At 35.3% G+C, this 27,500-nt stretch overlaps 1 protein-coding gene across 1 annotated transcript in view; it reads right to left on the reverse strand.

The window, feature by feature from the left end:
* Positions 1-3,204: 3,204 nt before the first annotated feature.
* Positions 3,205-27,500, reverse strand: part of LOC137645131 (putative per-hexamer repeat protein 5) — a 44,022-nt gene continuing 19,726 nt past the window's right edge. The window contains exon 6 of the mRNA XM_068377966.1: positions 3,205-3,326. Within this exon, the coding sequence (XP_068234067.1) occupies positions 3,205-3,326 (122 nt within the window). The remainder of the gene's footprint in view (positions 3,327-27,500) is intronic.

Genomic DNA, 27,500 nt, shown 5'->3' on the forward strand with positions numbered 1-27,500 from the left:
AATCGTTAGAACAACTGTAATATATATATATATATATATATATATATATATATATATATATATATATATATATATATATATATATATATATATATATATATATACATATATATATATATATATATATATATATATATATATATATATGAATGTATATATACATATAATCATAATTTTTCTTTTCCCCTTTTCTGAAGCGTGGCACCGGTATGATATGACCTTGGGTTTCTCAGAGAATTCTAGAAAGGACACAGGCACAAGCTGGTCCTAGAGAGAGAGAGAGAGAGAGAGAGAGAGAGAGAGAGAGAGAGAGAGAGAGAGAGAGAGAGAAAGAAGTAAACTAAGTTATCCTTCCTTTATCAATACTGCTCTTGTTTATGCTCTTCATTAGACCGTACTGTAAATGTTGACAGTATCAGAAAGCAATACTATACTCTCTTTCTTATGCCGAAGAAGATAGGAAATAATCCCATATAATTGATATATCACTACATAACTTGGGCGTTTCACCTATAGAGCCCATAACATATACCTTTCCAGTAACTTCTTTGCATTTTCAACTATCGATTAAAGAAATAAAACACAAAACCTTAACCGTTTCCAGTCTTACATTTTTCAGTTCCTCGTGTCTCAATTGGCATCTTTAGCTTAAAGATCCAGCCTTTAATGAAGTTATTACTATACATTTCGTCATCCAGAGTTTTGTGACGTCACTTGCGAATTTAACTCAGCCGTTTTCAGCCTTACATTTTTCAGTTCTTAAGTTCCTAGTTTCTCTTTAGCTTAAAGATCCATTCTTTAATTAAGCTATTTCTATACATTTCCACCTCCAGAATTTCGTGATCCAGAGATTTCCCAAGCATACATTATAAAATTTCAACATTTTCTTGATTATCTTATCCAACTGTATACAGTTTTTACTTCTATTCTGAAATTTCATAGAAAATTGGAATTACAACATCCCGTTCTATTGTTTTCGTGTTTCTTTTACCTATATATAAATAGCAAAATAACTTTCCATGGTTTAATTGAATCCATAGTTGACCTTCCCATTTTCATTAAAAACCATTTGCTGTTATGTATTCTTATAATTTTGTCTCTCTTTAAGTTGTATATATATATATATATATATATATATATATATATATATATATATATATATATATATGTATATATATATACATGTGTGTGTGTCTTTGTCTGTGTGTAAAAAGAATTTATTTGTTTCATATCACTAACATTGTTTTTATTTTGTTTGGCGTTGATTACCTAAAGGAAAATATCATCAACGGAAACTATATAGTCTTTACCATGCAAGTGTTGCTGGACGATCTCCTTTACCAAGAGACTTCAGCAACAAGGGCTATCAGAAACATTTGTATTATCGTTCATGAACAATTTAAGCTTTGCAGCGAGGTACTGATGCTTGCTGTTACACGAGCATATCAAATATGCTGATATGAAATAAGGAAAAACCAACATTCTTGTGAGAGAATTACGATGAAATCATCCTTGTGTTTGACACATACAGGGATCATTCTCTGAGGAATGATACCAGGGATAATGGAAAATAAAGAAATGTACCAATGCAGTATCAGGTCAGAGATGACGCAAGCATAAAACACATCCTACCATTACATCATACTAACTGGTCATTATCTATTCTTCAGGAGCAACGAAGACTTGCTATTTCGGGAAAACAATCATGAAGAATCATACCCACTGTTGATCTACCATTATGTTCTAGCATCAAAGTGAAACTCATCGGATGTACAGATGGTTTTCTTCTTCCCAGACACAGATGTCCCAGTGTTAGCTCTAGCAAGCTATGACCTCAACTTGAAGAACACATATTTTCCATGGACTCCGTGGTTATGGTGATAGAGCCAATATGGAAAGCCCTAGGGCCAAAACAAACAAAGACTTTGCTAGCCTTCCGTGCATTCACTGACACTGACAACACTGGACGATTACCTCTTTAGGCAAAGCAACTTGGCTGTAAGTCTACATAAAGGCAGATAAAGATGTAATTAGTTCTCTGAAGAAGCTTTCAACAGAGGCAAAAATTACCCCAACTATGCTTTGTAAAATAAAAAAATGGTAGCTGTTTTGTAAAATCCAAGATAGCAGCTATTTTGTAAAATCCAAGGTGGCAGCTATTTTTTAAAATCCAAGATGGCGGGTATTTTTTGAAATCCAAGATGGCAGCCATATAAGCATAAGGGTAAATTGAAGCATAATTTTTCTGATAAATCATAAACTCAACAACCACAAACATGACTTGTTCAATCAAATGAACATATTTCTTAATTTCCATAAATACACATTTACAATACTTATCAATGATTCATATTACCAAACAAACTAAAGAAAATATAATACGTGATTCATCTCTCAGAAACTCTCTCTCTCTCTCTCTCTCTCTCTCTCTCTCTCTCTCTCTCTCTCTCTCTCTCTCTCTCAAACAAACAAACTATCCTAAAGTTTCACGAAAGATAGGTGCGTCTTGAAACATGAGAGATAAAAGGCTAGATCAAAGCCGAGGCAATACTGGAGTTGGTGACCGACTTTTGTGCTTTCTGCTGCTTGCTTGTGTTCGGGCAGACAAGACAGTTTCTTTGACCCTTTTATCTCTGGTCTAGCGATGATATGGGGGTAAGATAAGATGATATGTCTGAAAGAATTGATCTTGGCAAATACGATTAAGTTGAGCTGGAGTCACATTTCTTACGAGGAGTTGTGTTACCACATTCAAGGCAAACTGCCTTAGAAACATAAGTTGTTAGTACTGTGATTTTAGAGGTAGTAAACGTTTTTTTTAAAAAAAACTTATTTTCCCCAATAAAAATAACGTTTACTGAATGACTTTGCAGAGCTAATCAATAATTACACATGGTTTGAAAATAGGCTCTTAAGTCCTTGAATGTTTTTTCTTGGTGTCTTTTTTACGCCAGTATCGATGTTTGTAGGAGGGCGAATTCACAGCTGTATATTCCACTGTAGTTCAAACATGTGTTTTTTTTTCTTATCCCTGTTCCCATCTGGCTTCCTCATATAATTCCCTCTCTGTTCTGTCCAGTTAGGAGCTCATACAAGAAAAGAAGGATTTTTCCAGAACTGAAGGAGGTTCGGGTTTAGTAGTTAGTGAAGTGCGATAGTCAGTACCCTTAGAATTCAGCTTTGGACTCTGCCCTGGCCGTCATCTCACCAGTGCTTCTGGTGAGCATTCATCCCATCATTATCTGATCCGTCTTCTATGTTCCAATGCCGATCAAGTATGGCTCTTAATCCCTTCTCAAATGAGTATCTTTTCTCTGTAATATGAGCTGCCAATGCAAGAGCCCATGTCCCACCTATATGTGGGGTGATCTTTACTGAACGGCCGATCGGCTTCCCCAGGTGGATTTGGGCATACCCTTTTTTAACTCGTGCCCATTTCCCACAAGGCCAGTATTATTTCCACAGAGATGTGCAATCAGAGTATGGCTAGTATAGCAATTATCGGTATATAACGCTAATAGTAGTAGAAGCAGAATATGACCTTTATTTCGGTTAGAATTCATGATATTTTTCACTACTGACCCTGAATGTTTTAGAATCTAATCGTGGGTAATATCTGTATTTGTACCGGTATACACAATGATATCTAATACCATTCGACTTTGACAATCACAAATGTATATCTATATAAGAAATTTTTTTTTCTTGTAGTTTTATGCATTATTTCAATATCAAACGGGATTTGAACAAAATACGAAACTCATCAATAACTGGTTTTTTAAGTGGCTGGCAATACAGAAACGCCTTTGTGTCATGATCATTATGTTCATAATTTCCTGCAACTGATCCTGCTCATAGGTTTGCCTTTCATTAATGACACGAAAATGTAAGAATCAATATGCAGTATATCAAAATCTTGACATATTTCTGATGGAGAAAATTTTGATGATTAGTCAATTCTTGTTTTTTTTTTTCACTATACCCATATGATTGGTTATCTTCAACAGTTCTTTCTTCTTCTAGCATACGATCTATTTCATCATCATTAATTCCTCCTTTGTATGATGTTGTTCGTGGGAACCTTGCACCTATACGTATTTCCGCAAAACCGATTTAAGCAAATCGGTAACTTAGCTGTTCGCTACCGTTAATGCTGCTCTTATCAAAAGTATAGGGTTGCCAATTAGTAGATTAGATTATCTTGTTACGTGAATAAAAAAAAAAGATTTTCTTATACCTGATTGATAGTGTCCACACCTCACATAAATGTCTAGTTTGAGAAATTGGGCTTTAACTTTTTTTTTCTTTTTTTTTTCTTTTCGTAGGGAATGATCTATTAGACTGTAGGGACTTTTGGTGGCAAATTTTCTAATCATCGTATTTCAGGGTTATTCAGTCACCAGTGGTGAGTCTTTTTTTTTCAATACAAAAATACCGCTTCACTCACACATACGGTATTTCACCAAATGTGCACACATGAGCAAAACTTGTTAAAAAAAGATATGTTCTCGTTTGTCTGTTTTTATGGTTTTGGTTTATTTAGTTATTGTATCAAAAATTTATGTATCTTTCAGCATAATCATAACATAAAATTATAAATATATCATCATCATTATTATCTCCTCTCACACCTATTGACGCAAAGGGCCTCGGTTACATTTCGCCAGTCGTCTCTAGCTTGAGCTTTTAAATCAATACCTCTCCATTCATCATCTCATACTTCACGTTTCATAGTCTTCTAGTGCCTTGTGGAGCCCAGTTGAAAGTTTGGTGAACTAATCTCTCTTTGGAGTGTGAAGAGCATGCACAAACCATCTCCATCTACCCCTCACCAAGCTCTCATAAACATGTGGCACTTGAGTGATCTCTCTTATAGTTTCCTTTCTAATCCTGTTCTGCCATTGAACTCCAAATATTCGCCTGAGGGCTTTGTTCTCAAATCTACAAAATATGTTGGATATTGTTTCATTGTCATACCAGGACTCATGTCCATACAGTAACACAGATCTCACTAAACTGATATATAGCCTGATTTTTTTTTGTGACATCAGGCGATTTGATTTCCAAATTTTACTAACTCTTGCCACTGTCCAATTTGTTTTCTTTTCCAATCTTTCATTAAATCCAAATTCTAAAGACCCTGTATCAGAGATTATAGTTCCTAAATATTCAAATGATTCCACCTCATTAATCTTTTCTCCTTCCAATGATATTTTATCTTACATTGCCTATTCTGTTCTCATCATCTCTTTCTTTCTTATATTTATCTTGAGCTCAACCTCGTGTGATATTTCATGCATTCTGGTAAGCGAAGTTTGCAAGTCCTGTGACGTTTTGCTAATAAGGACAGCGTCATCAGCATACTCTAGGTCCGCTAATATCCTTTTACCAATCCAGTCCAATCCTTCTCCTCTATCCCCAACTGTTCTATGCATTACAAAACCCATGAGGGTGATAAACAACATAGGTGACAAAATATTCCCTTGGATTACTCCACTGTTCACTGGAATTTCATTTGGTAAGACTCCATTAATATCAACTTTGCACCTGCTCTGCTCATGAACAGACTTAATCAAATTTACACCCTTAAGAGGAACTCCATAATAACGCAGGACTCTCCACAAAATTGGCCTGTGCACGCTATGGACAAATGCCATAAAAGGGGATTTCATGTCTTAAAAAGAAACTATGGCCAATACAACTTCGACCTTTTGGAAATTCTCCTTGATTATCTCTGAGCTTTTCATCAATCTATGTATGTATAGCTTTCATAAACCTGATTATCTTTCATTGCTTTAAATTAAGCTTGGTTTGCATTCTGTCGATCTAAAATTTTTTCTAACTTTTGACTTGCAATAAATATATAAAAAAAAGTTTTCCTTTTTATCCCTATCTGTACCTGAATTTGTATATGTAAGTATCTATGTGTAAGTTTCTATGTAGATATATTTATATATAATTCCATTATCTATACATTTAAATTTTTTATATATGTTTTTAATAGCTGCCTTGTGTGATAATATTAGTAAAGATATTTTGCTTTTATGACTAATAATTTATCTATTGTTACCGTTTTTTTTTTCTTTTTTTTTTTACAGTTAAGAATGAGTTTGCAAGGTTGTTTTAATTATTTATTTTGACAGCTTTTCTTTGTTTACAGAATTTTCCTGTTTTTCTGTTATGCAGAGGTTCCTTTTGTGAAAATAATCTCTTACTCTGTTCATTGTACTTTTATAAAGCGTACAAATTGCACGAAAATTCTCGGTACTTAGTTTCTCTTTCTCCTATATACCGGACCTGCTTTTTTATACATACACGCACAGACACACACACATGTATATATATATATATATATATATATATATATATATATATATATATACATATATATAAATATATATATATATATATATATATATATATATATATATTTATATATATACACACATATATATCTATATGTATATTTATATATATATATATATATATATATATATATATATATATATATATATATACAGTATATGTATACATACATATATATATATATATGTATATATATATATATATATATATATATATATATATGTAAGTTTATGTGTGTGCGTCTGCATATATATACGCACACACACACACACATATATATATATATATATATATATATATATATATTTATATTATATATGATATATATATATATATATATATTATAAGATATATGTATATATATATATATATATATATATATATATATACTATAAGATATATGTATATATATATATATATATATTATAATTTATATATATACTGTATATATATATATATATAAATATATATATATATATATATATATATATATATATATATATATATATATATATATATATATATATAAATATCACCCACGAACGGCATTTAATACCGAATTCTATCTTGGGAAAATTTATCCACTTGGAATTCATATTATGGTAACAGCTTCTGGCCGGGTGGAGATTCGAACCCCCACCTCTCTGGCTGGAAACTATGCCTACAGTGACTCTACCGAGTGAGCTATCAAGAGAGATAAAAGCTTATGACAAATCTCCATACATATTCCTGTCGAATTCAGGAATCTGTTCATAGACTTGAAATAAACCCATCTGCACCATGATAGCTGAATCGTGAGTTTGTAACACGTGGTTATTTTAAATGAACATATATCACAAGCACACGTGATTTTAATCAGTGTAAATATCACCCACGAACGGCATTTAATACCGAATTCTATCTTGGGAAAATTTATCCACTTGGAATTCATTTTATGGTAACAGCTTCTGGCCGGGTGGAGATTCGAACCCCCACCTCTCTGGCTGGAAACTATGCCTACAGTGACTCTACCGAGTGAGCTATCAAGAGAGATAAAAGCTTATGACAAATCTCCATACATATTCCTGTCGAATTCAGGAATCTGTTCATAGACTTGAAATAAACCCATCTCCACCATGATAGCTGAATCGTGAGTTTGTAACACGTGGTTATTTTAAATGAACATATATCACAAGCACACGTGATTTTAATCAATGTAAATATCACCCACGAACGGTATTTAATACCGAATTCTATCTTGGGAAAATTTATCCACTTGGAATTCATTTTATGGTAACAGCTTCTGGACGGGTGGAGATTCGAACCCCCACCTCTCTGGCTGGAAACTATGCCTACAGTGACTCTACCGAGTGAGCTATCAAGAGAGATAAAAGCTTATGATAAATCTCCATACATATTCCTGTCGAATTCAGGAATCTGTTCATAGACTTGAAATAAACCCATCTCCACCATGATAGCTGAATCGTGAGTTTGTAACACGTGGTTATTTTAAATGAACATATATCACAAGCTCACGTGATTTTAATCAATGTAAATATCACCCACGAACGGCATTTAATACCGAATTCTATCTTGGGAAAATTTATCCACTTGGAATTCATTTTATGGTAACAGCTTCTGGCCGGGTATATAATATCATCTATGAAATTATCTTAGAATTACTTCTTGGGTAATTAACTTTGGATAAAACTATTATTCTGATATTTCATGTAAACGATGAAATTTATATTATATAGTACCAGAAGATATTTTGAATGTTTCTGGTCTGCAGGACATAATGTAATTGTATTAGAGATACAAATACGAATAATTCAATCTGAGACCAATATAGATTTTCAAATGTATCCTGAAAGAAAACGGTTACAAATTCAGCAAAGTTTGATTAAAACATAATCTTACTTTTATTCATATTAGTATAACCGTCTAAATTTAATGTAAAAGTCCTATAGGATAATCTTAAGAATAACTTAATTATATAATTATTAGATAAACCAGTAGATTTCAATAGATAACTTAGTTTTATTAATTTAAAAAATGCTCTGATTGTTTATAAATCTGAATTGGTTGTTGTTTGCAGTCTTTTAATTTAGATTAAAAGTCTTGAAATCTCAAGGAAATCAGCAATGAATATATCTCAATTTTAATAGGTTTTAAATAAGACGAAAATAAACATTTCATTTCAACAATTATGGCTAGAACGATTTCATTCAATGTATCGGTGTAATACTTTCGCAGAGATTCCTCCCGAGGCGCTGGAAAATATAGTTCATTCATTTGAGACAAATTAAATATTTCCCCGAACCCTTCCAAATGAGCTGCAGACCAACGGGGCTTTTTCAATAGAACAGTGTGAACAACTTACTCTTATATTTCCTAGAAATTAGTTTGCACCTGGAAGCAAATGAACTGAAGAGTTTTACCTGGAACTCAGCAGAGAATGGAAATGGCTTGATATATTCAACAGAATTTGGTAAATGAAGAAGGAGTTGCAAAAGCGTTGCAAAAATAAGCGGCGTTGTTTCTTCATTAAGAAAGAAGAAAATAATATTGAAATATTAAAAATATTAAAAGTTGATAAGTGTGTATCATCTACCTAGTAACTACTCATTGTAGGGAAAATTTATAATATCAAAACATAAATAAACTAGAGGGGCACTCAGTAGAGCGCAGACCTCCACCGAGGCAGCTTATTTTTCGACCTTTTGCTCGACCTTGACCTCCACCTTTGACTTAAACACGTGTGTATTGGCATGGATATTCATACACCCAAATATGAACCAAGTTTGAAGTCTCTGTTACAACGATGTCCAAACTTATGGCTGATTACGTGATTTGGACATTTTGCTTGACCGTGACTATGACCTTTTACCTTGACCCTCCAAATCTAGTAATTTCTAGCTTTTTACATAGCAGTTAATTCCTGCAAGTTTCATTGCTCTATGATTAGTATTGTGGCCAGGGAGCTGTTCACAAACAAACACACAAACACACAAGCAGGGGTGAATACATAACTTCCTCCCGACTTTGTTGGCGGAGGTAATAAATTACCTTTTTAATAATTATATTGGTAAAAAACCTGGATATTTCTAAAGGCTTTCTATTTACTTTAAATGAATATTTCCTTGGCATCGTGTGTCCTGGTTTTACCGGCAATCAAACGAGCAAGTGAGTTTACCCATCAAAAATCATTATTTCTTTTAAACTCTTAATCTCGAAATCCCTTTCATAATGCTCAAATTGTGTAAATGAGACATGATTTGAATGACTATCATTTATAAATCGCCCAATAATTTTCCATTACGAAATGTTGGATTACCTGCTAAAGAAGTTAGTGTTTTGTGATGGACATACGGGTCATACTCATCTCAGGTTATTCAAGGTAAAATAAGTTTACAACTCTTGATAATCTCATATCTAGATTTGCATGCTTACAAATTAAGTTCAGATTAATATAATCAACGAGAAGGAATCAAATTTTAGAATGGAATTTGCGTCTATATAGTAACAACTATGGATCACGGCCAATGAAATCTAAGTTTAGATTTGCCTTTGTATTGATACTTATTGAAAACAAGCCTTCCCTCACCTGCTTCCTTTCACATCATATCCCACAATACGCGTATGGCCTATTCATTGATCGCATGCCCTTGAGCCATGTGTCTCTTATTGCACTGTTTTGCGAATCCCATCTCTCTCTCTCTCTCTCTCTCTCTCTCTCTCTCTCTCTCTCTCTCTCTCTCTCTCTCTCTCTCACTAGCTTGTTTATAAAAAGAAGCTCAATTGACTTTCATCATCATGAGCCTTTTATTTCTATATTTGCGAGTAAAGGTTTTGTGCCTTTGGAGTTGATTAAGGGAGATGATCAGTCTTTCTCAAAAAGAGAAGAAGCAACTCTCGGGATATCGTTCCCCGGGAAGAAATAAAAAAGTCTATCGGGAAAGGTTTCATACTTTGCTTTTATTTGATCGGGAGACGTTTAGTTTTATGTCCTTTCTTTTTAGTTTAAAATAAGACTCCGAAATGTGGGAATCTTTAGATTTTTTATACACAATACTAGCATTTTACTTTCCATTCAGCTCATGATTTTAAAGGTTTCTTCTTCGAAAAAATGAATAAGGTTTGTTAAGGATCATATAGACTTGGTTACTAACGCCTTATTCAGTTGATTAAATTCTTATAGACTCGTTATTGGAGTTGCATTAAAACTTATTGTGTGATGATGATCTGGTTGGTGATTGACTTACTTTGAGTTTTCACGGCATCTTGATATATGTTATAAATATTGAATAAAAGGAAATTCAATTTAGAACAATAAAAGCGAAGATGTCCTTACAAAAGTTAAATAGCTTTCAGAAGACCTGCTTCATAAGTAAATCTAAAAGTTCTGCTAGTATAGTACAACACATCCTAACCAAGAATTCTGGCAAGGATGAATAGTCGATCTTCACCTCGAGCCTCAAACCGATATCTATTTTTTCAAGGAGCTAAAAGTGGGACATTCGGCTAACAAGTGCCTCTCTGTCAGGGGTAATAAACAGCTTTCGCAATATGGCTAGTGTTAGTCAATCATTAGAAACTCGTGTGTCAACCTATAGTCAATTCTTTTTAGTGAGGCAGATTTGCACCGATTCGCAGGGGTGCCCTTCTCGCACGGAAAAGTTTCCTGATCGCTGATTGGTTGAACAAGATAATTCTACCTAATCATATAGCAGGAAACTTTTCCGAGATAAAAGGGCACCACTGCAAGTAGGTGCAAATGCGCCTCATTAAAAAAAAAACTTGAGTATTGTGTGACCAGTGATAGTTAAGTCTTTGGTAATTAGAAACATACCGTGTCGTACGAGACTGTGATAGAAGATATGGTTAGCAACCCCTTTCCAGAATACTAGCTACGCATCTAAAGGTTAACGAATTATAATAGATATCATTTCTAAGGGAAAGTGGATAACTATTATATTTATCATTAAAGAAATTAGGAAGCCTTGTACAAATCCTTCATTTATTTCAAAAATTAATCTTGAAAAATCTTGTTTCAAAGAATCTTGAAGGTTTCACTTGTTAATACTTATTGATTATCTGGGAATTTTGAAAAATTGTTGTATTTCAAAATTTCACTGCCATAGCCTTTATGTTGAGGTGTAATTCTATCGTTTAACCAACGTAGCACCAATGAAGAATTACGAGTAAAGGTCATTCGAAGCAAACTTCAACGCCAAATATTAAAAGGAAAAACATAAATTCATCTTACGTTTTATCCTAAGTTTAAATTGGAGCTCAGTTTCTTCGATATTTAGACACATCTTAAACATTATATATTGATTGTAAATGTAAATTAATAAGTCAAAATATCATATATACACACACACACACACACACACACACACATATATATATATATATATATATATATATATATATATATATATATATATATATATATTTATATATGTATATATATATATATATATATATATATATATATATATATATATATAAATATATATATATATATATATATATTTATATATATATATATATATATATATATATATATATATATATATGTGTGTGTGTGTGTGTGTGTGTGTGTGTGTGTATAATACACCTGTATATATACATGTACTTATATGTGTGTACATATACATATAATTATCTATACCAAAGGAGTATTACATCTTTCTCTCCATAATATTCAGTGGAAAGCAAATCATTCATTTAATCATTTGAGATATATCGTAAGAACTAAATATCCTCAATTGAACTAAAATAGCTCCACATATTCATCTCTTTTGATTTATTAGGATCTAATTAACTATGACAAGATAATTTGACATTCTTCTGGCTTTCATCCCTCTTTGTAGATTGCCGAAATCTACTCCACACGACAAAAATAGAATATATATATTAGGACTAATCACAGCGATTCTGGGTCTCTCTGATGATCAAAGATATGGATAACTGAATGTTCCTAAGCATATAATCTTAAATACCGGAGAGAGAGAGAGAGAGAGAGAGAGAGAGAGAGAGAGAGAGAGAGAGAGAGAGAGAGAGAGTGCAGATTGTCCGGACCTTGTTTCCGGGCAGGGACTCTTAGACAGTCAGTCATAGCCCTCAAGAGAGAGAGAGAGAGAGAGAGAGAGAGAGAGAGAGAGAGAGAGAGAGAGAGAGAGAGAGAGAGAGAGTGCAGATTGTCCGGACCTTGTTTCCGGGCAGGGACTCTTAGACAGTCAGTCATAGCCCTCAAGAGGGAGAGAGAGAGAGAGAGAGAGAGAGAGAGAGAGAGAGAGAGAGAGAGAGAGTGCAGATTGTCCGGACCTTGTTTCCGGGCAGGGACTCTTAGACAGTCAGTCATAGCCCTCAAGAGAGAGAGAGAGAGAGAGAGAGAGAGAGAGAGAGAGAGAGAGAGAGAGAGTATTTTCACTGAACATGCAGATAAGCTCGAATTTGGTTATTTATAAAATTTTTTACTTCCTCTCAAAATGTTAGTTTAATGTGTCACTTTTTGAAGATAATTTTTTCCACAATCGTTGTCAATTTACTTTACTCAAAAGTTAGTGCTTATTATGAAAAGTATTTTGATTATGAAACCAATAAAGAGTTTTTTTTCTTATCAAGTTGTACGCTGACCATAACTGAAAGGATTAAAGCACTATTGTTTTCGCATATGTCTTTGGTATCAACTAAATAAAACTTTAAACAAACGACCAGAAAAATTACCGCGCAATAAGTATGCTCTTATTAATATATCAAATATTTACAAAGATCATATCAGGCCAAATTAAAGGTCAAGTAGATGGAGAGCTTTTGGTAAAGAAAATGAGTTCATGAAAGGTAAAATGTCACTTTCTCTAAAAATAAAACTATCTTATGAGATGGTCCTACTTATAGTAACTTATGCATTAGGAACGAGGAACCTAACTAAAGCCTTATAACATAAGCCAATTACACCTCAAAGAAATATGGAAAGAATAATGATTAGTAACACCAAGAGACAGAAAAAGAGCAACATAGGTACAAGAGCAAAATAAAGTAAAGGATATCATAAGATAATGTAAGGAAGAGAAATGAACATGTGCAGAACATGTAATGAGAATGACGGATAATAGATGGATGTTAAGAATTACAGAATGGGCCCCTAAAGATTGTAAAAGAAGCAAGGGAAGGAAGAGAAGATGGTGGACTGATGAACTAAGAAAATTTGCGGGCATGGACTGTCATAAAAAGACCATAAACACACGCAATTGGACGGGCATATCTGAGGCCTTTGTTCTGCAATGGACTGGTAACAGCTGATAATGATAATAATGACATATATGTATATATATATATATATATATATATATATATATATATATATATATATATATATATATATATATAGATGTATATATACTGTATATACACATATCATATATATATATATACATATATATACATATATAAATATATATATATATATATATATATATATATGTATATATACATCTATATATATATATATATATATATATATATATATATATATATATATATATATATATATACATATATATATATATACACACACACACACACATATATATATATATATATATATATATATACATATATATATATATATATATATATATATATATATATATATATATATATATATATATATATATATATATGATGTTCACATACTAATTGTATATAACGAATGGAGAATTCACTTTGTGCACACCACCAATTCTTTAGCATAAATTGATAAGAAAATATGAGTAACGATTTAACTTTTTATAAGAGACAATTTTCCCGTCATTTTGTTTCCGAGTATTGAAATGGACCTTTTTCATATGTTTTTATTTTTCACTCTTCAGAATCCTTTGTATGGGCTACTATAAAGGCTGGATGGAGTGCCTCTACAATTTATTCCCAGGAAATAGGCCTAAGCACACTTTTAATTCAGTCCAGCCTGTCAAATATTTCTTTCCATATCGTGCTGTGATGCTATTATTCAAAGATTTTCCTTTCACTATTTTTCAAGTGTCTAAGAATTAAACAGCTTTTGAACTTTCATTCCTTCATCATTATCTATCTAATTGAGGGTTTTCAAAGTCTCATGGATAGAATGCATGGATTTATAACCATGTTGTTGGAAAGCTCTTCAGATTCTTGTAATTTTATTTCTATTTATCCATTTATCTATTTATTTATTTATTTATTTTTTATCTATTTATTTATTTATTAATTTTCACGATAATACACATATGCTTCATAAAAGCATCAATATCTTTTTTAATAAAATATTTTTTCTGATTCTTGATGTCAAGTTTAAGGATTCTTATTTTCACCCCTTTTTTTTTTACCTCAAATATCAAGGAATTATTAACACAATATTGCATAGATTATATGTAATATATTTTTGTGATAATTCAATACCTGATGACATTTCAGAAAAATGATTAACTGGCATATCGACCAAAGACTATTTTTGATATTCTTGGTCGCTTGTAAATATTGAAAATGGAAGAAACGCCGTCTAATAATAATTTTTTTTTTTTCTATTTTTGAAATATGAAAAATTTGTTAACGTCAGTGTTCCAAACCTTGATGGTGTGTCTATAATTTCATTTATCCGCGATAAAATGAGTGTTTTAAACGTTTTCGAAATAAATATGGGACAATAATGTCAATATAATTTCTAAAAGTTTTAGTATTACGTCGAAAAGAATTACAATTTACCGCTATATATTGTCAATTTGTTCGTGAATATTTGAAACATGAATGAAAGTAATGGAGCTATTTCGAAATGGAACTATTGGATTATATAAATAATTATCAAAGCCTGAACACAAGTGTGAATGTTATACACTCTCTCTAATGAAAAACAATTGATTTCATTTGATATATGTAAATAGTTCCAGGTTCAACAAAATGCATAACCAATGCAATATGTCAGCCATTCAAATTTAGTTTTAATCAGAGTATGAATGTTGGCCTAATAATTCCTGCTTCTGGCCAAGCCAGCAGTTCCAGAACACTACATCAGAAACGATGAATTTGAAGCATCAATCATAGGGTTTCTCAGTCAGGAGGATATAAGCCTTTGGGCAGAGCTGTTAGGCCTTATATAATTCAACTTATGCATCATCAGTACAAGCATCTATCGATTGATTTGATTTATTGGTATTCAAATTCCATGTAACTTTCAGAAATATCTTCAATCTCTCTCTCTCTCTCTCTCTCTCTCTCTCTCTCTCTCTCTCTCTCTCTGTCTCTCTCTCTCTCTCTCTCTCTCTCTCTCTCTCTCTCTCTCTCTCTCTCTCTCTGGGAATATAAATTTACAGTACAATAGCATTTACATCAGATTGCTATCATATCCGAACAGCTGCAATACCACTTTCAATTTAAAAAACCAAATCCATTAGACTTGCAATGAACTCTTTTCTTAGAAGTTTCTCAACATAAAATCACCAAATATTTCCGATATATGAATCCTTAATTGGAACTGTTCTCAAAATATTTTACATGTCCTTCTAGTTCTGAAATGGGCGGAGAGTGCATGTTTTAAGATATTATTAAAATAGAAAGGCTCTGTTACTTACTGTTCAGTTTATGAGTGGCCTATTGACTTTTAAAGCTCTTGTTGCTTTGGGGCATTAATTAGATAAAGAAATCTTTCAGCAGAGAATAGGGAGTTTATATAAAATACACACACACACACACACACACACACACACACACATATATATATATATATATATATATATATATATATATATATATATATATATATATATATCGTCTAATAAGTTTACTCTCAGTAATATACAAAATATTTGAAAAAATCATATTAGGTGGAATAGAAAGACTGTTATACTATCAACAAAGAGAGCAGGCAGGCGTTAGAAGCGGATATTCAACAACTGACCATATCCTTGTAATTATATAGACTAATTGAAAAATTAACAGAATAGGATAAACCACTATAGCATTTATAGCCTATGAGAAAGCTTTTGATTTTGTCAAAACTTCAGCAGTAATGAAAGCCTTTCAAAGACCAGGATTACAAGAGTCATGTTACAATACTTAATATCCAAATGGAAAGTACATCATTCCTAAAATTACGTAAAGATAGCGAGAAAACTTTAATCGAGAAAGGAGTTAGACAGGGAAACCCCATTTCTCTAAATTATTCACAGCATGCCTAGAAGAGGTTTTTAATAATTTAGATTGGGAAAATGTGGGAATTAATGGGAATACCTTAACAACTAAAGATTTGAAGACGACATAGTTCTGTTTAGTGAATTATGGAAGGGATTACAGAAGATGATAGCGGGTTTTAATAAAAATGCGGTAATAGAGGACTGAAAAGGAATATGAGTAGCTAAGATAATGTTTAATGAAAATGTAGAGACAACAAATAAGGATTATGGACGAACTTCTAGATATTGTTAATGAATATACATACTTAGGACAAGCAGTAATTGTTTCCTCAGGACATGAGACTGAAATTAAAAGAAAGAACTATAGACATGTGAGGGAGAGCATTTGGTAAACAGAGATTATGAAAATTAAAATGCCACTCTCTCTTAAAAGAAAATGATTTAATTAGACGATCTTATCATTATTAACGTATGCAGCATAAACTTGGAACCTTTCTAAAGTCTGTAAAGTCACACACACACACACACACACACACACACACACATATATATATATATATATATATATATATATATATATATATATATATATATACACAGTATATATATATGTATATATGTAAATATATATATATATATATATATATATATATATATATATATATACATATATATATATATATATATATATATATATATATATATATATATATATATATTTATATATATATATATATATATATATATATATATATTTATAAATATGTATATATATAGTTTTGGGAATACAAAGGCATTTGAAAAACTTTGATTTTTTATGACCAATGCAGTATTATCAAGTCTATGGAGTATTTATCTGTTTGCGAGATTTTCGTCTACATATCGTATCTCAATAGTTTAAAACCAAAGAGCAATGCCATGATAATCAACTAAAACATTCGTCATTTGTCATATATAAACTATAAGTTAGACGGAATAAAAAAATAAAAATTCAAAGATAAAATTGGAACTAATAAACAAATGAGATATATAATATATCATGAGTAAAAACATAGTAGCCTTAAAAAACCGATAGCACTAACTTCATTGATATTAGGAATGAATTTAAAGTAAAGAGTCAACATCGTTAGTATTTCTATTTTTTTTTTGGTAATTCCATCAAGTAGGCTTACCAGTATTTTGTAATAGTCAATGTGTAGGAAAAATTGTAATTGGTCACATAGAAATCGTCCTGGAAATATTATTTTGCTGTCGCTACAATCTGATGTGAGATGCCAGGAAATCTCATCTATGGGCGTTTCCTCGTAAAAAGATTTCTGGGGAAAGCCCCGTCAGTGCTTTTTCAGACTTTAGGACCACCCCACCAGAAAAAAAAAAGAAAAAAAAAATGCTCCAACGCCCCTGGTACATGTAACAAGGCACACTTTATAGAAGATTGATATCTGTAATTGGTCTTGTGATTAGCTTGAAACGTAATTGCTGTGGCCATTGATATATTTTAGTTAAATTTTAAGCTTTTAATTCTTTGGCTAAGTTCCAAATCTTTACGTTTAGAATATAGGGATCGGTGTTATACATGCCTGTAATACATGTAATCTGTATTTTACTTATAATTACCATAACTTAGAGCCTAAAAATCAGAAGAAAAATAGTATTATTGGGATTATGGATTTTTATGCATTAATTGAAAAACTTACCATTAAAGTACGTTTTAGTAACCACACACTTTTTCCAAATTTGAGTAGAATCCGAGTGTGTATACTTCTTGTAAGAAGATGGCAGCACACGTCACTTGTTCCATTCATGTGAAGGATTCTATCCATTTGGAAAGGGTGATAGATTGATACTTAGGTAGTAATATGTGTGTCAGGAATAAATTATATTCAGTTCCAATTAAGTAGGCTAGTTTTGGCTATTTTAAACCAAAATTACGTCATGGAAAGTTCCAGAATGCAAGGATTAAAGAGCTCACCATATTGTTTAGTTTCATGGCCAATAGATGGCCTTAGCAGTAGAGTACCAAATTGATATTTATCCCCATCATGAACTCATTATAATTTTTATTACTCAATTCTTGTCGTTATTTGGGCACATACGCTAATTGCTATACAACACACGCACGTGAACTTGATTTACCTTGTTGTCTGGCCACAACTTAATTCTTATGAAATTACAAAATTCACAATAAATGTCACAGAAATATTTCCTCAGTAACAATTGCTAGTTCAATTATATTTGGGGGTCAGGATGGTCTCCAGAAAGTGCCACATATACTGAAATCGGTGAGACAATCAAGTAATTACACAGTTATTTGATCTAATTATCAATTATTTTCTATGAAACCAATAGATAATTATAGCATTTCATGATGTGACATGAATTGTTAGAAAGAACTATGTAGAATATCAAGACTGATACATTTCGAAAGGCATATTATGCAAACCCCCCTAGCTCCCTCCCTTACATCGAAACGAGTTTTACTTTACCGTCAATAGATGGCATCAGAGGTACCTTGTCCCAACTGATATGGGCTATTCTTTGACGACCACGTGTGTCAAAAAAGTGTGGTAGGAAGGTAGAGTCTAGAGAATTGGTAGTTGATAAATTGGCCAACGATCGTTTCCTTATTAGGAAAGATTATTTTCATCAGAAAATTATGTGAATTTTTCATATGCTATTGGAAGTAACATGAGTTTACTTATAAAAGTGTTTATCATTTCCTATCTTCATCAGAACCTATGGATGATAAGTCATGTCCCTGGACAAGTGACCAAGGTAACAATCTTCACCATAGTTAAGATTGGTGGGGCGAATTTGAGACAGCGCTGCCAAATGGAATCTAGTTGAATGGAGAATATCATTACAAAATACAGATTTAAATCATTTAAGGTGAAATTGTTATATGCCAGAAGGTGCATAACTATGGCGTAATTTGATGTTCTTATAATCAGCGTAATCAACATAGATAAATCGAATAATGAACAAGAAAATGATCACATTTCTGTCTTCCCCAACGCGTGACTGTGTTGCGTCATCCAGCTGCTAATTTGTGGTTTTTAATAGAGGCGTTCCAGCGTGTAAATCAGTTATAAAATAAACCTTATCATCAATTCCTTAGTGAAAATATGCATGTCAGTTAAGCTGTTTCTTGGTTCAATATACATTAAAAGAAACCATTCAGAATATACAGTATGTACAGTATATATATATATATATATATATATATATATATATATATATATATATATATATATATATATATATATAAACATTAATGTTTATTTTCTCTACCAGTAACGGTCAAGGTTTTCCTAATTCAATGATAAGCCGATCATGAATATGAAACAGCTGATTCTGAGAGAGAGAGAGAGAGAGAGAGAGAGAGAGAGAGAGAGAGAGAGAGAGAGAGAGAGAGCAGGATAAAACAAGCCACGTACAAGACAGGGGTGCTTATGACTTCTGCGAATAAATCAAGAGACGGAGTATACATATAACATGAAGAGCCAATGTCCACTCATATAGGTGAAGTGTGGGCGTTGCATTAAGCTATTAAAGATATATGACATGCATTTTGCCAAATATATATATATATATATATATATATATATATATATATATATATATATATATATATATATATATATATATATATACGTTAACAAAAACAATAACAAATGCAGCCGATTCTTGTCCACTGCAAGACAAAGGACTCAGACATGCCATTAGCCACTACTGAGGTTTGGTCACTTTCTTCATCATATTAGTCATAGTGGATTGGTGATGGTGAGAGAAGTCAGTCCGATTGCTAACAGTAAACCAACCTAGTATGAATGGCCATGACTAGTACAATTTACTAATCATGACGATATATATATATATATATATATATATATATATATATATATATATATATATATATATATATATATATATATATGCTGTATATATATTGTCATGACCATATACCCTTTCTGAATGGGGATACCTTATCGTTGTGTATCACCATAATCAGTAAAGCTTTACTGGTCAAAGCCATATATACTCAGTTGGTTTGCTGTAAATGATCAAACATGAGTAACCTTCCCTCACCGATCTACAATGGCCAGCGTGGTGATAAAATAGCCAAACCCCGACCATGAGAAAGGACATGGCTAAGGACTTTGTCCTGCAGTGGACTAGAAAAGACTGCATTTGTTGTTTGTTGTTGTATACACACACATACATACATATATATATATATATATATATATATATATATATATATATATATATATATATATATGTGTGTGTGTGTGTGTGTGTGTGTGTATGTGTATGTGTGTATAATCATACACACACATTTATTAGCTAAGTTACAACCCTTATTGGAAAGGTTAGATGCTATAAACCCAAGGGCTCCAACAGAGAAAAATAGTACAGTGAGGAAAAGACATTAAGGTATCAATAAACTACAAGAGAATTAATAATAAATCAAAATAAAGTCTTCTAAGAACAGTGACAACAATAACTTAGGTCTCTCATATACAGTATAAGCTATAAAAACCTGAAAATAAAGAAGAGGAAAAGAAACAAAATAGAATAGTGTGCTCGAGTGTACCCTCAAGCAGGAGATATCTACCCCAAGACAGTGCAATACCATGGTGCAGAGGCTATTTAACTACCCAAGGCTAGAGTACAACGGTTTGATTTTGGAGAGGCTTTCTAAAAAAGCGGATTACCATGGCTAAAGAGTCTCTTTTACCCTTACCAAGAGTATAGTAGCCAGTGAACATTTGCAGTGCAGTATTTAACCCCTTGAGCAAAGAAGAATTGTTTGGTGATCTCAGGATTATCAGGTGTATGAGGATAGAGCAGATTGTGGAAAGAATTGGCCAGACTAATCGTGTATGTGTAGACAGAGTAAAAAATTACTTGTAACCGGAGAGAAGGATCTAATGTAGTACTGTCTGGTCAGTCAAAGGACCCAATAACTCTCTAACAGTAGTATATTAATGGGTGGCTGGTACCCTGGCAAACCTACTATTTCTCTCTCTCTCTCTCTCTCTCTCTCTCTATACAGTATATATATATATATATATATATATATATATATATATATATATATATATATATATATATATATATATATATATATATATATATATATATATAACAGACTTCATGATTGTGACAAAATTTGAATGATAGAGTACTTCTTGCAAAACTTAGCAGTGGAGATGCTATTGAATATAAGTTTAGATGCCATTTTGCATGTTTGATAAACCTGTACAATAGAGAATGGAAACCCAACCATAAGAGTTATAAGAGTTAGTCAAATACCTAGTATAGACCACTAGACCTGGTGAGTGTACCAACCGTGTGTCACACGATCGTACATAAATTATTTTGTATATATTATGCTTGTATCTGCGCTCTTCCCTCGCACTAAAAAGAACCAGAATAAACATGTCTGCGTGTCGCCTATGTAACATTGTCATTTTCTCGAACGTGTAATTGCCTGTTGCCTTGAGGTTTTGTATATAAAGGAGAGTGTTCTTTAATAAAGTTACTCAGTTGATTGCAGCCTGCCTTTAAGTCATAACCTGTCTCTTGGCTGTCACATTGGTGACCCAGGAAGTCGACTCGCTCCCACCGCCTTCCACTCCCACCCCCCTCGCCCCTCCATTGTTGGTAATATGGCGGACTCTACGGAAGTTGGGGCTGAGGCTCCCCCATTGAAACTTTCGTCATTCGCCAGCGAAGAGGCGTTTGCTTGGTTTCAGCGCGCAGAAGTCCAGTTTCGCATCAGGGGCGTGACTCGCTTAACCACCAAAGCAGATTATGTTCTCTCGGCGATACCCGAGGACACTTTCCCAGAAATATCCGACTGGCTTTGTGAACAAGGAGACACCCCAATAGCGTATGACGCCCTTAAAACATACCTTCTGCAGCAGTACTCGCCGTCGCCAGCCGCCCGTATAGCAAAGCTTTTTCAGCTCTCTCAACAACTGTTGGGGGACCAAAGGGCTTTGCTTGCCCTCAGGGAAATGACCAGTATCGCTCGCCTTCAACCTGACGCAGACGGCTCTCCTCGTGAGGTGAACCTACTTCGTGCCCTTTGGATACGCCGTTTACCCGGACCTATACGCGCTGCCATACCCGATGTCGATAGTTTACCCATAAAGGACTTGATGACCAAAGCCGACGCCCTTATGGACAGCCACTTCCAGACCTCCATCAACGCCTCCACCCCTGACGAAGAGGATGCCTATTCAACGTCAACCAAAGCTGACATGAATGTCGTAGGACATACACGCCTACCCCATGACGTGCCGAAGCGGGGACAAAGCCACCCACCACCCACCAATCGCTCGCGCCCCAACAAACGACTTCTACAGCCACTTACTACCTCCCATCCACCGCAGTTTTGCTACTACCACTTCAGATTCGGGGCAACCGCGAAGAAATGTGCCGAGGATTGTCAGTGGCCAAAAAACGTGTAAGTAGGCCATCGCTCGTGGCGGTGGCCTCCCGTGTTTCTAATCTTTTCTTTTTACATGATGCAGGAACGGGCGTGCGATTTTTGGTAGACACGGGTGCTTGTCGTTCTCTTTTGCCAAGGAAACTCTTCAAGACACGACCACGACGTAGTATGTATACATCTGCCGACGTCCGCTTGGTAGCTGCCAACGGATCTGCGATACCCACCTACGGTTACGAGAACCTCACATTATCGTTCGGAAACGGTAAATTCAATTGGAAGTTTCTCGTTGCTGACGTCACAATGCCAATCCTCGGTGAGGATTTCCTCTCTCATTTCCACCTTCTGGTCGATGTCGCCCACCGACGATTGGTCAACGCAGACTCGTCCTTGTCGACACCTCTTCAACCCGCCCCCTCTAACCTCGCTCTCCACATCAGCGCACCCACGGATGCCTACGCACACCTCCTCACATCGTACCCGGAAGTTTTCCCTCCAGAACTTCGCCAAACGCCCACGGTTCCTGCCAAGCACGGTATTTATCACCATATCAAGATGACGGGACCCCCAGTCTTCCCAGTCTTCGCAAAATTCAGACGTCTAGCACCGGAACGATTGGCAGCCGCCAAACAAAAGTTCGCCGAAATGGAGGAAATGGGCCTTTGCCAAAAGGCCTCCAGCCCATGGTCGTCACCCTTACATATCGTTCTGAAGAAAGACGGCTCCCTCCGTGCGTGCGAGGATTACAGGCGCCTGAACATGCAAACAGAACCGGATCACTACCCACTCCCAAACATTGCCGACGTGACCTCCTACCTGCACAAAGCAAAGGTTTTCTCTACGCTCGATCTCCTGAAGGGGTATTATCAGGTGCCTATGAACCCAGAAGACATCCCCAAGACTGCCATCACCACTCCGTTTGGTACATACACCTTCAATTACTCCTGTTTTGGCCTTCGTAATGCTGGGGCCACGTTTCAACGTCTCATGGATAGAATCTCAGGGGACCTCCCTTTCTGTGTATGTTATGTGGACGACATACTTGTGTTCTCCTCCTCAAAAGAGGAACACCTCCGTTACCTGCGCATCGTGCTCGACCACCTGCAACAAAACGGCCTTGTAGTCTGGTACGACAAGTGTACCTTTGGCGCCAATGAAGTGTCATTCTTAGGGCACCGCATCACTCCTGAAGGAGTCCATCCCCTCCCTGAGAAGGTAGCAGCCGTTTAGAACTTCCCCGCGCCCTCGACCGTCAAAGCTCTACAGGAGTTCTTGGGCATGATCAACTATTATCACCGTTTTCTGCCAGCCATTGCTGCCACTCTTGCTCCCCTATACGCCTCCCTCAAGGGCAAGCCAAAGGACCTGAAGTGGGGTCCCCTTCAAGAAGCAGCCTTCTGCAATGCAAAGAAGGCCCTATCAACTGCTGCGGCTCTCACTTTTCCTATCCCACATGTCCCTCTCCTTCTCTCCACCGATGCCAGCGACGTCGCTATTGGTGCAGTACTCGAGCAGGTGGTGAACGTCTCGCCCCTCCCATTGGCCTTCTTCAGCAAAAAACTGTCCAAGCCAGAATCGGGCTATTCTACCTTCGATCGAGAATTGCCGGCGGTGCACTTGGCTGTCCGTCACTTTCGTCATTTCTTAGAAGGTACGCCCTTTGTCATTCGCACAGACCACATGCCTCTGGTGCATGCCTTTACTCGACAGTCTGATGCCTGGTCCGCCCGGCAACGCTGACATCTTTCCGCCGTGGCTGAATACAATTGCACCCTTCACTACGTCCCTGGGAAAATGAATCCCGTTGCCGATGCCTTGTCAAGAAACACGTTGGCTACCGCTCAACTGGGATTGGATTACAACGCCCTGGCTGAAGCCCAACGACAGGATCCAGAATATCAAGCATGTAGGACATCCTGCACGTCCCTCCATTGGGAAGACTTTCCCCTCGAAGACTCCAACACCACCCTCCTCTGTGACGTCAGAACTGGCAGACCACGACCTTGGATTCCTGCTCCCATGCGCCGACAGGTGTTTGATTTCATTCACAGCCTTTCACATCCCTCGTGCCGTTCTACTGCACAGCTGCTGAAGGCAAAGTTCATTTGGCACGGCATTTCTAAGGATGCTAAGGATTGGGTCCGAGCCTGTACTTCTTGCCAAACTTCCAAGTATATCGACACACGGATTCAGGAGTGGGCACCTTTCCTCAACCTCAGCGTCGTTTCGCACACATTCACGTCGACGTTGTAGGCACCCTACCCACATCACAAGGGCATCGTTACCTGTTTACCGTCATCGACCGCTCCACCCGTTGGCATGAAGCCATTCCCATGGAAACTGCAACGTCCGCCTCATGTACATCTGCCATACTCTCTGGATGGATTGCAAGATTTGGTATCCCTGAGCATATTACTTCTGACAGGGGATCCACCTTCACCTCTCAATTGTGGACATCATTAGCAAATCTCCTGGGCATCACCCTACATCAGGCAATGGCCTACAACCCCGCTGCCAATGGAATGGTTGAACGTTTTCATCGCACCCTCAAAGCAGCTTTGATGTCCCGCTGCAAGGATTGCAACTGGTTTACTCAGCTTCCCTGGGTCCTCCTGGGACTAAGGACCACTCCTAAAGACGCCCTCGACATCTCGGCAGCTGAAATGGTGTATGGCGACCCGTTGGTCGTCCCTGCCGAAGTTTTTCCTTCTACAACCTCCTCCGATGATCTCCAGCGCATACGTCTCATCGTGGGGAAATTTACTCCACGCCGCCAGACTTACAAGCCCCCAGCGAAGCATCACATACCAACAGACTTGCACTCTGCAACGCATGTCTTCCTGCGCAACGACACTAGCAAGCCACCGCTAACGCCCCCTTACATGGGCCCTTTCCTTGTGATCTGACGCTGTCCGAAAGCATTCCTACTAAACATTCGTGGCAAAGAAGACTGGGTCTCCATTGATCGTCTAAAACCTGCTTATCTACTGCCAGATGACCCGCCTACAGTTCGCCTCTCTAGATCAGGGTGCCCTATTTAACATGTACAGTATGTCATTTTTAGGGGGGAGCCATGTACCAACCGTGTGTCATACGATTATACATAAATTATTTTGTCTATATTATGCTTGTATCTGCGCTCTTCCCTCACACTAAAAAGAACCAGAATAAACATGTCTGCGTGTCGCCTATGTAACATTGTCATTTTCTCGAACATGTAATTGCCTGTTGCCTTGAGGTTTTGTATATAAAGGAGAGTGTTCTTTAATAAAGTTATTCAGTTGATTGCAGCCTGCCTTTGAGTCTTAATCTGTCTCTCGGCTGTCACATGAGGGACCTGCAGTCTGCCGTCTTGCAGACATAGTTCACCTGTATGACTAGAGTTTGGAAAAGCTGTGTGTTGATGCAGCTGCTAAAGGCTATAAACTCCTTATACACCCTGACGAAATACAGCAATATGAAATGTTAATAAGAATTATAAAAAAACAAAAAATCCAACATATCAATTCTATCAGTTATTAACAAATATAAAATTTTACGGAAAAGGTAGAGTAAGCGATGGATGTCGGAGAGACTAGGAAAGGGGGTTAATGGAGGGATAGGAGGAGGGTCTAGATAGAGGGAGGGAAGGAGAAGGGATGGATGGGAGAGAGTAGGTATTCGAATTGCTTCACCTACTTACCCGATTCACTTGGCTTGAGCTTTATTATTTCTGGAGTGAACGCCTTAATTAACGAGATTTGCCAATGCATTATGATTAAAGTATTAAAAATTAGGGGGAGGTCTGTCTATAGAGTGCTGTGTCAAAGCATCGTTCTTATCAAATAATTAATTAGTAATGGAGATATTAAGGAAAAACAATTTTTTGCCAGAAATGCATAGTAGTGAGTAGGTATATAGCTTCAATTTCGAATTTTAAATCGCAAAAATGTACAATTTTATATCAAGATTATTCAAATAAGAGAAGTCTTTTTCGATTTCATTGACAAATGCAACATTTCCTTATATTCAATGGCATCCAGCTTGAAAAATAGTCGCCTTCTATAATTTTTAGGTGGCTAATTGGTTTTATCAAAAGTGCAGTACCCAAGTAACATTAGTTAAATTTGGTGGTTCTTTCCGGAAATGAAAGATTCTCTTGAAAGTTTGTTGTTACCTACTTCACTAAAATTCAGATACAAATTATTCTATTTGGCACATTAATTGAACAAAAAAACTTTAAACACGGATGTTTTCCCATTAAGCGTAAACGTCTAAGCACAGTTAAAATCTCTCTCTCTCTCTCTCTCTCTCTCTCTCTCTCTCTCTCTCTCTCTCTCTCTCTCTCTCCATAAAGAGAAACAGAAATGTTCGATTAATTTTTTGCTATCGCGTTAAATTGTCTGCAGATAATATTGGCTTTGGCATTGGCCCTGTTGCCGTGCCGTTGGAATTCAGTACCCCATCTTCCTCATTTGCTTGTCAATACAGCGATTCAATAAAAGTTTCGCTCGAGTTTGTGAATTTTGTTTTTCAGAAGTTAT

This window comes from Palaemon carinicauda, chromosome 8 (genome assembly GCF_036898095.1).
Source record: "Palaemon carinicauda isolate YSFRI2023 chromosome 8, ASM3689809v2, whole genome shotgun sequence".
In the NCBI taxonomy this organism is placed as follows: Eukaryota; Metazoa; Arthropoda; class Malacostraca; order Decapoda; family Palaemonidae; genus Palaemon; species Palaemon carinicauda.